At 36.1% G+C, this 14663-nt stretch overlaps 1 protein-coding gene across 2 annotated transcripts in view; it reads left to right on the plus strand.

The window, feature by feature from the left end:
• LOC150095180 (calcineurin-binding protein cabin-1-like) overlaps positions 1–7277 on the plus strand; it is a 1028489-nt gene extending 1021212 nt beyond the window's left edge. For both annotated transcript variants that reach the window (XM_090411711.1, XM_090411712.1), the window contains exon 43: positions 6482–7277. In XM_090411711.1, the coding sequence (XP_090267837.1) occupies positions 6482–6999 (518 nt within the window). In that variant the 3' untranslated portion in view covers positions 7000–7277. The remainder of the gene's footprint in view (positions 1–6481) is intronic.
• Positions 7278–14663: the final 7386 nt, after the last annotated feature.

The raw sequence follows: 14663 nt of genomic DNA on the forward strand, positions 1-14663 counted from the left end.
TGTGGGGGGGGGGATCACTACCCAGACCAGTTTCAACCTTTTTTTGAGGTCTTCTCAGTGAGTAGCTAGACCCTGAAATACCAAGGTTTTTAGTAATACAGAGCCTTATCAACTTTACCTATACAAGGTGCTTTTATACATTTTAAACTGTTATACATTATAACCATAATGTATGTTATGAATGCCACCACTTGGTGTAGTATAGTGTAAAATGATGCACTTCTAATTTACCTTGATATAAATATACATACTGACAACTGAAGTAGAAATCTTTGTGTAGATTATAAGGGATGTTACGTAAACATCCCTTATACAGCATATATGCAAAATACTTTGTCACTTGCATTGCCACTTGTTCTGAGCAACTATTTAAGAATGCTGATGGTGAGTAATCGTCAGTAGTGTTGATCACACTGGGAAAAACAAAGTACCATTCGGAGTTCGATAAAGGGCCAGTTATGGGGCTCGTCTGGCTGGAGCCACGATTTTGAAAAGAGCTGACTGACTAGACATTTCATGAAGACTGTTCCCATCCCATATCTCACTGAACCATGCGCGGAAATTGAAGAGGCTCGGTATTGGCATTCGCATTTTTACACGGAAACCACTGATCTCTGAAAAGTTTCTAATTGACTTGCAATAAAATAAAAACAAACAAAAATAAATATGGAAATTAGCATTTTATTTAATTTTCAAAAATTCCTCTGACTCCTTTTGTTTCCCAAATAAAGTAGGTGATGCTCCTTTATCGCTAAGTAACTTTTGGAAATCAGTATCAGTGACAACCAAGATCTTGGTTGTCACTGATAGTTGAACATATGGCCATCGATGAATTAGAAGGCTTCTGAGCGAGTGCCACCGTCTGGTGATTCTAAAACCTTGATTCGTGTTGCTGTCTGAAATAGTGTAAATTGTATTGTCGATATGTCTGACTCCATAGGTTAAACAAAATCCTATGACCTGCACGAACTGCCGTCTAACTTTGGCACGGTTAGATGTAAAAAGATTCTCTAGACAAGAAACTCGGCGAGTAGAATCGAACAGCTGTTAAACATATAATTAATAAAGAACGATTAAGCATAAATAAATCATCTGAAGCCTTTTATTCCCAGACGGAGCTCTTTTAGCCTCATTTTTATATTAAAAGCGGCTGCGTAAAGACGAAGTTAGATAATCTTATTCACTCTATATGATAAGAAATATGAAAATTAATGCAACGACAAATTCCACGGGATCTCGCGACCGTTCGATAAAGCTATTATGTCGTCTGTGAACACCTTGGAGCAGTGTTTTTCAGATTTTTTTTCACATCGACCTGCAATAAGAAATACATTTCAAATCGCGACCTGTGCACGCACGCGCGCGCACACACACAGTTTTATATTCTTAACTGAAACAAAAATGCTACCAAACAGTACATTTGCTCTTACCATATATAATAAAGTAAAATTAAAAACGTAACAAATTTAATATCAAATATGATTTTATTAACATTTAAAAACAACATATGAACACTAGAACCTCTTGCGATCTCTAGTAAAGGCAAATGTAAAAACTTCCCTCCTCCTATTTGGCGCTTAGCAGATGTATGAAAAGCGTGGCATCTATTTGTGTTTTATTGTGAGACTTGAAGAAATCAGATCAAAGGTTTTTAAAAGTACGAACTACGTGATATTTTCTGGGGGTTTTTTTATTAAAAGAAATTTTTAAAAAATTGCTGATCGCAACCCGGAGTTTGCAAAACACTGCCGTAGAGAAGTGAAGGTCGTTGAACAAGCCCCGTACCACGTGTAATGTGATTTAATCACGGCTATTATTTTCCCAGTAGCCACTAAAACACGACGTTGAATTTTTTTCATCCCATGTACAGGCAAATCGGCCATGAAAACACGCAATTTACAGAACAAAAAATATTATTGTTGGTGGGAATGGATGTTAGATGTCGTTGTGTGTAGTTGAAGAAATAAGTAGTAGGTTGAGATGTTGATAGAACCAGTGGCGCACCCAGGGGGGGAAGGGGCCGGGCACCCCCCCAAAGAAAAGGAAAAAACACTAGAAAAATTTCCAAAAATCTTTTCCTAATTAAAATTTTTTTTTTTTTATTTATGTTGTGTGCTACTTATGAATTAGCGATCACTGCAGATGCTCACTTATAGGTCGTATGCGATGTGTAGTGTGTATTCGCAAAACATCTACTCAACTCTTCCCCCCCCCCCCAAAGGTTTAATCCCGAGCGCTCGGCCCCCCTCCAAGATTAAATCCTGAGTGCGCCACTGGATAGAACCCTCCCACGATGAATCTTTGGAGGTGTTATGTAATAATAATAATATTATTATTTAAATTAAGGGAATATTAAATCCCACATTGTTTCAAAACCGAATAAGAAACTCAAAGATTGGAATCAAAGAGTTTCAATATCCCCTTTATTTAATATTTTTAATATCCCCTTAATTTAAATAATGTTTACATCGCCGAAACGAAGTCTATTGGCTCTTTATTTCAAATAATTTATGGGTGCACCTTTTTTGGCAACTCGTATAGCAGAGTATATAAGGTCTTTTCTCTATACCCTTAGTATTATATTTTGGTCTAGCTACTCACTGATGAGATCTCAATAAAGATCGAAACCGGTCTGGGTAGTGACCTCCCACCATAATGTATAACATCATACATCTCCTAGGAGATGGGTTTTACATTATGGAAAATAGTAAGAATAGCGATGAGAATTTTCACCACCTTTGCTACGAGTTGCCCTAGTTTACTACGTACTCGGACTACATGCTTTAGCTTACGCTAGTAGTCGCCGATACTTTTATTGTTACTATGTTACTATATTCCGCATGAAACTCTTCGATTCCGATCTTTGAGTTTCTTATTCGGTTTTGAAACAATGTGAAATTTAATATCCCCTTAATTTAAAGAATGTTTACATCGCCGAAATGAAGCCTATTTATTTTAAATAATAGTAATAATAGCCAGCAAAGGTTGGTCGATTGGTAGAGCCTCTGCTACTAATGGCTCAGCAAAAAGTTAAACAAGTTTGAGCGCTGTTAGTAGTTGACAGGAGATCAATCGTTCGATGCTATTGGCGCACTCTCCTTCGACGAGTCTTTGGACTCCCTGGAGGTGTCACATAATAATAATAACTTCTGAAGGTAAGAGAAACTTCTCTGTTTATTAATGACATACTTCTGAGTATAATCCCGAAAGCAAATATTTAAGGAGAAATAAAACAGAACGTGAGTATTTTATTGCGATCGTCATTCTTATACTTATGTCACACACTTTTTTTTTTTTTTTTTTTTTTTAATCACACGTACACACACTTCATCTGATCATAACAGCACCGTTTTTAACTTAGCTGTCTCGCAACTGCATAGGAGGAGAGATTCCAATCCCCATCCCTTCGTCGGTGTTAATTTTTGATTTTCACTGTAACACACCGATGACGATATATGAACTGAGGTGTCTGTGGTTCGATCAGTCTTAATTAAAGCATTTTTCATCTGAATGACTTCAGGATAATAATGAATAGCGTACAGGTATTCTTTATTCAAAGCGAATGCCATCACTTGAAATATTGTTTTTATTCGCAAAGTGTGTGCGCTCGTGTGTCTGGTATTACGATGACCAACTTTGCCTCTTACTTGGTTAAAAGTACGGATATGATCTGTTATAGAGAATTTTGCTCTCTGAATCCTTCTTGTTCATATCGCTGTGCATCATCCAAAAACCTTGTGATCCTATTTAATATAATCGACATAAACATTTTGTACGGTCGTGATAGCAAACTGGTTGGCCCACAGTTATTGGTATCATCTCTGCTGCTGCTTTATAAGTTAATCAAGGATTTATGCCACTGCGCTGGAATTTTTTTCTGTAGTTAAAATATCTTGAACGCATCCATTATGACGTTATGAAACTGTGGACCTCCTGATTTTATGTGTTCTGCTCTGCTAGTATGCCATCTTCTCCCGGACTTCGATTATTCTTTGCTTGAGGTCTCTCCGTAATCCTTCCATCACGATGGGTGGTTCTGTATCAGCCTCATCTGAATATAGTGGAGGATTTGCATCTTTTTCCTTGCCTGTGTATAATTTCCTATAAAACTCATTCCGTATTTTAATTATTTCTTCTCTACGGTATTGTGTTTTGTTGTACTTTTACTTGCTTTTTCACTTTTGGAATTCATTTTTTTCCTTCCCTTTTTTGATAATTTTCCGAGATTGTTTGTTTTCTGTGATGTTCTGAATTGTCCTTAAGATTTATTTTCCAATGTCCTTTTTTGATTTCTTTTCTAACATTCGAATTTCCACAGATTCTGTATAATCTTTGTTACTTCTATGACGCCTTTACCTTAATTCTTCCTTTTTTTTTTTTTGAGTGCATCAAATGTCCATAAGATTTTTCTCTAGAAGTTCTATTCTTCAAATTTTTCTTTATGGTCTATTATATGCTCACCTTCTAGTGTGCGTGCTTTTTTTTTTTCCATTAACAATTTCAATCTTGGCTTTTAATTTCATCTTGTGCTCACCAGCCTATGATCATAATTAAACTGGCTGATATGTCTGCTAGTATTTCCATCCATAATATAATCAATTTCATTAAACGTTTCTCCATTTGGTGCACTGCGGGTCCATTTTCGTTTTTAGAACGCGATTTAAAGAACGTTTTTCCCATACACAATTCCTCGCTTTATGCAAATTCCATAAGTCTTATCTTCTCTCGTTTTCCTTTAGCCCATACCTCTTAAACACTTTCTGTCTGTTGTTTGATGCCTTCTTTGCAGTTAAAGTCGCTCATTATTATTTTCCAGTGACAATTTCCGAGAGTGTTGGGAAGATCCTCATAGAAACTATTCATTTCTTCCTCTGAATGACTGCACGTGGGTGCGGAGATTTGCATTATCTTTAAATCATACTGTTTACTGATTTTCAATCTAAGAATTGTAATTCTCTGGGAGACTGGTTTCAATTCAAGAAAATGTTATTTTCCACCTTTTACAGAATAATTCCAACTCTTCCTTGACCATAACTCCTCCAGCACTATTTCAAATATAATCTTGCTTAAGTATTTTTTTATGATCTGTCAATATGAATTGACAGAGTACAGATGACTGTCGTACAGTAAATGCAGGTAAAAGTGCAGGTAAAAATTAAAATAAGAATGAATGGTGAACACACACACACACAGAGAGAGAGAGAGTTGTTCTTCCAAATGTTCACTTTCATGAAATAATTGGATGATAGTGGTGATAAGGGAGAATCCCTAATGCAACATTCCTCTGCTCGTAGAGAGTACCTGGAGAGGACGCCAGCATCCAAGAGCGCACTAAAAACTCAGACACTGTGATGAAATACTCATCTCGAATAAATGCTTTATTTTGCTTTACGTAATTTGCTTATCCGGTAAATTCATCACTTGTGTGTGAATGACGGTCGTGTTCCGATGTATGCGACGCAGTTATAAGAGTTGTTGGAGTATGGAAATCACAGTCGATGTCCAGTTCTAGTTGTTCAACGGCTGTCTCAGTAAAATACTGTCGACGACTGATACGCCCGTATGCGACAATACATCAGGGCATGCGCAGGAGAAACGAACGTTTAGCTAACAAGACAAGGAGGGGCAAAAGTGCACTCTCAATGTACACGCGTGTGTATACGAAAGAAGACCCGATAGAGTAGGCAGTATATCCATTTCTGATATCATGTTTAATACCACTTTCCTTCATAATGTGGGCCATATATGATGCATAACAATGGAGATAATGTGCACGCTTTTCTCACACCTGCTGTAACATCAAATCATCTTTCTGTGTTTTCTTCAGTAACTGCTGACTTGCAACTCAAATAAAGACAAAGTATTGCTTGATATAACGTCCCATTTACACCATACAACTGTAGCGTTTTGAATAGCTTTTCTCTTGGTACCTTGTCATATGCCTTTTCCAGATCTACAAAACTTAAATACAGATCTTCGTTATATTCCCACAATTACTCAAATATTTCCCTTAAAGTGAAAATCTGATTTTGACAATCTCTGTTTGGCCCGACTCAGCTTGTTCTTCTCAAAGTTTCTTATCCATAATTTTTTTCTTATCCTTTTCTCAAGTATACTTTCACAAATCTTGCGATGAATTAGTGGGTGACTCGTTAGATAATTCGTAAACGGTGCTCTTCCGAGGCAAACGTGGAATTTTTTTAAGCCACTTCAGACGTCCACTAAAAATAGGGCGATTTTCTCCCGCAGTGCTACGAAATTCATCTTCCAAGTAAAGACGTTCGCAAAGACATCTGTCGTGTGATGTGATTCGTTTTGTTTGAGAGCAGAAAAGTGCCTTTTACCGAAATTCAGGTCCGTCTCCAAGACGGAGCTGAATTTGGATAAACGAAATTTTATTTGATCAGAGAGGATCAACCCTGTAGAGAAGGAGGGTGTGAGTGAGTGCGGCTCCTTGTAATGAATTTCCTTTTCTTTGCAGATACCAAAAGCTGCTGTCCACCAGCGACCAGTGAAGTTCCGACCGTTGGCACTTTGTCTCAAGAATCGGTGCTCGTCATTCCCTTAGAGCAAGTGTCTCGGTGGTGTTCAGCAGGCGCCGGGGGTCAATTGCCTCGACAGATCGCATTCGGAGGTTCTGCCCAACTCGTTCACTTTGAACCTCCTCGAGCTGAAATTTTGCGGTCTTGTTCCGTTGCTGTTTTACCAGTGAGGACCGTAGTGTGTCGGAGTTCTTCGGACATTACCACCGGTCTCTCGCAGGGCCGCGCCGTCTCCACCCCAGAAACTCTGGACTGCTATCGAATCCTGGCCTCCATACTGACTGCAGCACACAGCGGAAACGAAGCTGGTGTCTCAAATCCTCAGGCGGACTCGAGCCACTCATCCAGATCGCCTTTGCCGATTTCCGAGCAAGTGCAGATCAGCCGAGACGGTCGAGCTCGGAGAAGAGGACTGCGAAAGAAAGAAAACGCAACGCGCAGCTGGACACCGCGGTGATCCGAATATTCAGGGTCCAGCAGAGTTCCGTTAGGGACCTGCGAACCTCCGCTGCTAACGCGACGTAGTTTGAAAGCAACCTAATCAAAACGAACAAAGCGGTCTTCACTCTTTCTCTGTGTCGGATTCCTCCTTCCTTATTCAGAAATAAATATATGAACACCATCCCCAAGGTGCTCCTTCAATGCCTCACTTGTGTGGCTTATAGAAAGCATTCCGTCAAGACCACATCTGAGTGTCTGTAATTAAGTTTTCTTGCATAAATTTGTTCGTCTGTTTCTGTCTCTTCTTATTGTTCGATGCGCGAACGAATACACGCAAAGTTTTTGAATTACGACAGCCACGTCCCACACCAAGTTCACAAAGCAGAGTTCAGTTGATTTTTCATGGAGAGGACAAACACCAGTTTTTCATGGAGCCACCGCACTCCTTTCTATTTCTGCTCCGTAATTACGATAAAAACATTCCGAACATTACAATGAGCAACCTTTCTTGGGCAAAATTGTCACCAAGCGTGGTGCTGCTTTTCTCAACCATTACTCGATTCGGTTAATGTCTCATTGATCCTTCCGCAAGGCCGAATTTGGCTTCGCACTTTAACGGTTACTGCAGTGGTTTGAAAAGTGTGTGTTGAGACAACCTTCCCGTTTTCTTGGTAAGATTTCGCTGCTCCTCTTGTCAAGGAAAAGTAATGCATTCCACTTCTCACTTTCTTTTCCTTGAATAATTTCCAAGGTTAGCCTAACAGTGAAGTAAAATAAAGGAATACATTGTATGTTGAATGTTTATAAAGATATGTAATAAGCGCAATGCATCAATCACGTAATTCAAATAATCGTAGAGCTAATTGCGTTGTTCATTTAACGCAGTGGAAAACTTTGTGCAATTTGTTTTTCCATAAAAAGTAATTTTCATTTTTTTTTTTTTTAATCATTTTGCCGCGTCTTAACTTTGCAATAGTGAGCCGGTGCCATCCAGGGGCAGCGCTTTGGCACTACCGAATAACAACGTTTTTTCTATACATAAAGCTACTCCTGTTCGCACTGACACAAGAAATGGTTCCTTGCAGTGCATCATTCTGAAACGCTTCGATTGTGTAAGACGCGAACAGCATTTTAGTTGGGAAAGAATTATTAACGAATGAGGTGCTCGGTAGCTTGCCTAAAAATTAAGGCAAACTCAATAATCATCCCGACAGAAAAAAAAAAAAAAATTCACTAAGATTTTTCTTTTTTAATTTTATAGAATTTTGCATTTTTATTTCTTTTTCACCCATTTATTCTGGATACCCGCTCTGGAGACCAAAAATGGAACAATTTTCGAATCAAATAAGCGGACGGTGGTTTCACGCCAAGCAATGGCATCCACCTAAAGACAATCACGAGCATCTATTTAAATATGCACCCTATTCATTGGAAAGTGAATACGCTGACCACTTGCCCAACCCAGCTGTAAACCTTATCCTCATTTACGTGCAGACCCACACTTCACCATGTTGGCATTCCAAACCGAAAATCCCATGGAATAGGTCTGTCAGTCCTTATTCCTTGAGTGACCTAAGTAGTAGGGGATGCACTCTGGACCAGATCAAGATCAAAATAAGATATGGAATCGTGACGTGATTGGTTGCTAAGATGATGACGTCATTGTGTGTGATTGTGTGCATGACGTCCTGATTTTGGAATTTTTCTGGGGAACATTGTCATCACTTCGTGTTTTTTGGTTCGCATATGGAATTGTGGGAGATGGTTAGAGGTAAGAAATCGTGTCATGATTGGTGAGGCAGTTTAAACCAAATAGGGGCAGAGGGAATTGGGGAAGCGACGTCAGTTTCCTGGATGTGTGTTGTTATCAGATGTAGATAAGTGACGTAATTTGTTAGTTGTAAATAAGTGACGTCATGGATTTGAATGGAAAAGAAAGTTATAGTAGTGGATAAGGATTAGTGACGTAATAGCTGGGACACTCTGAACAAAATTGTGGTAGGTTGAATTGGGGAAGCGAAGGTCAGTGTCCTGGATGTGTATTGTTATGAGATGTAGATAAGTAAATGGTTTGTGTATGGAATTGTGGGTGACAGAGATAATATAAAGTATGAAATGTTTGGAATTTCGCTTGGGGGTCCCCCATCTGTCTGTGACATCGCGTTGTGTGTTTAGTTTGTGTACGGAATTGTGGGTGTGGTTAGAGATAAGATAAAGTATTGAATCTTGGAATTTCCCATGGTGACACACACACACACACACACATCTGTCATTGTCATAACGTTGTGTTTTCAGTTGTCTATAGTTGGCAGTATGAATTTTCCAATACAGGTTGCTGGTATTTCATTCCTGTTATTGAGTATGGGCATTTTTAGCTGAGTCAAGAGATGGCGGCAGCACTTACACATTTTCTGAATAATTAATTATGGGCTATCATTGCTGTCCCCCCCTCAAACACACACACACACACACACATATACATTTTTCTTGTCGGTAGATGAGTATGGGAATTCTTATTTTAGAGTCAAGAGATGGTGGCAACATTTAGACATTTTCTGAATAATTAATTATAGGCTATCATTGCTGTCCCCTCAAACACTTTTTTCCCCAAATACATAACTCATCAGAATATTTTAATATCTAAAATATTAAATAATTTAATAAAAAGAATCTAAAATTTTAATATCTTAAACTTCATTACTTTTTTCTAATTATTGTTATCTTTATTACAAAAGTTTTTGGCTATTGGAATTTTTACTTTAGAGTCAAGAGATGGCGTCAGCATTTAGAGATAAAAACGAGTTATTTTTTGAATGAAAAACGAAATGCCATTTAAAAAAATAAACTAAACGGAGATTTAAATGGATTACAAGAACTTTTGTATGTAGTCAAGAAAAATTCTAATGATAATTTAGATTAACTTACATTCTCTCCAGAGTGGCTCTTCTGAATGCACATAGATGTTCCAAAATAGTTGAACTATAACCATATAATCACAGCACAAAACACAAGGGTTGAAAGATCGAAATTACTGTAAATAACCTGAAAATCGAGTGACTCTTGTTTCTTTAGATTTCTGTCAGTTTGGAACTCTTCATTAATTTCATTCGCACTGGGGTCATGCTATGTTTTTCCCACGGTTTCTGCCCAAAGTGACATCAAACAGTTGAATTGGAAATGCAATTTTGTTGTGCCTATGTGTGACATTCTATGTTTGGATTTTTATTTCTCCATTAGCGTTTTCGTATTAGAAAATTATTTTGCCAGCACAAATAAATAGTTATTTCTTATTATTTCAAATAAATATTAGCGCTCTAGTATACTTTTTAAATTTCTCTGTTACAAACATCAAGCTAAGTTTTCCCCCCACGGTGGTGAGCATAAAATTCACCGTTTCTTTTCATGACTAATATATTCGCCTGTGACCCGAAAATTCGCATCTCTCGATGCAGAGTTTTGATATAGTTCTTTTTTTTTTTTTTTCAAATTGATCGGTTGTTTTTCTCTATTTTGCGTTTAACATTCAGTTTAACTACATATTGTAACCAGAATAACTGAGAAACATAAATAAATAAATTGTGTGAATTAATTTTCCCCCACCAATGTAGATTTTTCATTTGTATTATCTTTAAGATGTCTTATTTCCGGTCATAATTTTCTTGTCCCTATGTGTGACATCCTGTGTGTTTGGGTTTGGATTTCTCCATTAGCATTTTCTTATTAGAAAATACTTTTGCCACCACAAATAAATAGTTATTTCTTATTATTTCAAATAAGAAATAATTTGCATCTCTCGATGCAGAGTTTTGATATAGTTCTATATATATATATATATATATATATATATATTTTTTTTTTTTTTCCAAATTGATTGGTATTTCTCTAATTTACTTTTAAAATTCAGTTTAACTACATATTCTAACAAGAATAATTGAGCAAAATAAATAAATATATAAATGCATTGTGTGTGAATTCACTGTGACTTCCAAAAAAAAAAACAATATATATATATGGTCTTACTTATATTTGCATAACACATCAACGACACCAAGTTGTTCATTTAAATTTACACATTTTATTTGAGTGAAATATTATTTACAAATTGTATTTACTGAATCTAACATACAGAAAATAAATAAAGTGAAAAATACACTCTATTTTTTTCCCTTAATCTTATTGTTAATTTTGTGCTGTTGTCCGAAAGGAATGATTTCCCATGGTTGTGGAATTGCAATCACGTGGTTTTCAACAATGACACTCATCTGATAGTTTATTCATTTGTGATCATGGGAATTTGTTACTGTAGTAAATTAAGGGCTACATTTTTATTTTTTATAAACCAATACATATATTTTTGAACATTAATATAAGCACAAAATCTTTCGTTATGTTTCCAAAAACATATAAAAGGATACAGAATTTTTTCAAGTTTAGGCAACCCAGATCACTTAAATCAACAACAGGTCTGCCTATTAAAATCGTTAATGTTTTTGATTTTTCTCTTCCTTTGGCAAGCAGTATTTGATATTTGCATATTGATTCTATTATTCAATCTCTTAGTTTGTCCAGAGATAGTGAACCAATTTCCCAGTTCAGCTGATGATTATATTTTGTTAACCATGAATTCTGTTTTTTAACTCTTTCAGTGATTCATTTCAACTGCAAGGTGATTTTTCTAAGATATATCTTACAATAATTCCATCAGAAATACAAATTCCTTTAGGAAATAAAGTTGAACTCTTATTGAAAAGAAATTGAACATCAATAATACCAATGATAACTGAAACTTCGTATTTTTCACCCACTGTAGATTTTTCATATTCTTTTTCCTTCATTCATCTACATTACTTCATTTAGCACCCCAAATAAATAGTTATTTATTATTATTTCAATGATAATAATAAATAACAAATAAATAATAAATATAAACTCTGATCTTATATTTTATGTTACCTTTCTGTTACAAAATTCCAAACATTTAGAATCAATATGCAAATATCAAATAATTTGAAGATTACTGTAAGGAAAAACAATTGAGTCGAGTGACTTTTCACTTAAGGCAATAGTTCATCCACTGCAGCTATTGTATTGAGTTGTGGCATTTTGTGTCCGGTAAAGTAAAAATAATGGGTGAAACTTTTGGAAAATTTTGTGGCTCACCCATTAATTTTTACTTTACCGGACACAAAATGCCACAACTCAATACAATAGCTGCAGTGGATGAACTATTGCCTTAAGTGAAAAGTCACTCGACTCAATTGTTTTTCCTTACAGTAATCTTCAACATACCCTACCCTACCCTGACCTTTCCTTAAAAATGAAACTTTCACGGATGATTCATGGACATGTTTTCACATGCTGGTGGATATGATGTTGATATGTTTTTATTTTACTTTGTGTGGAGAAATCCAAAATTTGTATTTGTGTTTTCTGCAGTGTGCATCTTTTTTCCTATACAAAAATGTTTTAAGAGTTTAAGTCATGTTTTTAGGTTAAATTATCTGCTGTTTCCCTGTAATGTCACAAAATTCTAACAGTTTGGGTTTTCGCGTATGTGAACAGAATGATTACAGATAACACAAATAATGTCAATAGGTAGCATTAGAAAATTTTCTAAAATAACTAATTACATGATATCACATTTCCCCACTTTTTCCTCCATTCCTGGCATTAATTTCACAGTAATGATTTTTTTCTCCAAAGTTATCAGTATCAGTCAGAAGTGACATCACTAAAAGATATCTGCAAATGGGGAGCATGTTCATATCCTCTTGGTTGAGCAGACATCTTCTGGAGGAGAGGGGAATGGGGAAGCATTGCAGGGAAGACCACCATCACCCTCTCGACTACCCTTTCGCCTAATGCGCTTTTTTTTCCATCCCAACAATTGCAGACATATGAGTGACACTACTAGTCACATGCTCTTACATCAAAAACGCTGTTTGAGGATAAAAATACTTAACATAATAAGGATAAATAATATTGAATACCATTCGAGATAAAGTTTGCCTCATGATGTCCCAAAGTAAGATAAAAACACATCAACATGATATCCAACAGCATGCTAAAACATGTCCATGAGTCATCTGCATGAAAGTTTCATTTTTGAAGGAATGGTCTGGGTAGCGTGTGTGGTAAACAGCACTATAAAGAAATAACATTTGAGACGAGCCTTTTCAGTTACTGCAAGCATTCATCCCATGCAGCTATTATATTGCATTGTGGTGTTTTGTGTCCAGTAAAGTAAAATAATGAGTGAACCACAAAAGTCTGAAATTTTTTTTCTTCAGGAAATAGCATGAGACAAAACTCTTCACATAGCTCTAAAAGGATGGAAACCAATTATTATTTTAGAAGACACATATGCTCTGATGTATTTATCCAGCAATGCAGCTATTGTATTGCTTTGTGGTGTTTTGTGTCCAGTAAAGTAAAAATAAGTAAGATAAAAACACATCAACATCATATCCATCAGCATGTATTAACATGTCCGTGAATCATCTGTGCAAAAGTATCATTATAGAAGGAACAGTCAGGGTTAAGGGTCAGGTAAACAGTACCATAAGGAAAAACAAATGAGTCAAGTGTCTTTGCAGTTATGGCAATTCGTTCATCTCGTGCAGCTATCGTATTGTGTTGTGGTGATTGGTATCCAGGAAAGTAAAGTAAAATAATGAGTGACCCACAAAAGTCATTGTAATTTTCTTTCTTCAGGAAAATAGCACTAGACAAAACTCTCTTCACATAGCTCTAAAAGGATGGAAACCAATTATTATTTTAGAAGACACATACAGTGTGATGTATTTATCCAGGACCACTTGGGAAAAGTTGTGCAGGAAGTGGTCTGATATCCTCAGCTACTTGCAAAGAGGAGTTGACTACGAAATGGACCTCGGTGAGTGTTATATTCTGAAATGCCAAGATGGGGACTTAATGCTGGATGATACAGGAGCTGGTGGAAGTAATGTTTTCTCTATTACTGTAGTAGTGAAGAAGCTGAGAGATCTTCACCAAAAATGTATGACATTTATAATTATCAATCTCATACATTTTTGTAAAAATCTATACATTGCAATATACAAAGATGTATATTGCAATGCATTATGGGTGGGGTCACTACCCAGACCAGTTTCAACCTTTTTTGAGGTGTCCGCAGTGAGTAGCTAGACCCTAAATACCAAGGTTTTAGTAATACAGAGCCTTATCAACTTTACCTATAGAAGTTGTTGCAAGGTGTTTTTATTTTTAATAAGAATCTCTGGAGAAGATATAGATGTAAATAAGTTTTTAGAGTTGAACTACGTTCAGGTGCAAACTTATCTGTTTGCTTACTTGGGATTAGTAGTAAACTAACCAAGTTTATAAAATTACTTGGTAACCCTAATATACATTTCCCAAGGTAAAAAAAAACTTATTTACATCTATATCTCCTCCAGAGTTTCTTATTCAAAATAAAAACACCTTGTAGCAACTTGTATAGGTAAAGTTGATAAGGCTCTGTATTACTAAAACCTTGGTATTAAATCCAAAAAAAGAAAAAAACGCGTTTTTTAATTTTTTTCCTAAAAGGTTATCATAAAATAAAAAAAAGCTTTTTTAAATTTTTTTTTCCCTAAAAAGTAATCAGTATCACTTGGAGGTGACATCACTAAAAGATATCTGCAAATGATGAACTCGCTC

The sequence above is a fragment of the Typopeltis vanoorti genome, chromosome 21, assembly GCF_054136105.1.
Source record: "Typopeltis vanoorti isolate ZY-2024b chromosome 21, IOZ_Tvanoo_1.0, whole genome shotgun sequence".
Lineage (NCBI taxonomy): Eukaryota > Metazoa > Arthropoda > Arachnida > Uropygi > Thelyphonidae > Typopeltis > Typopeltis vanoorti.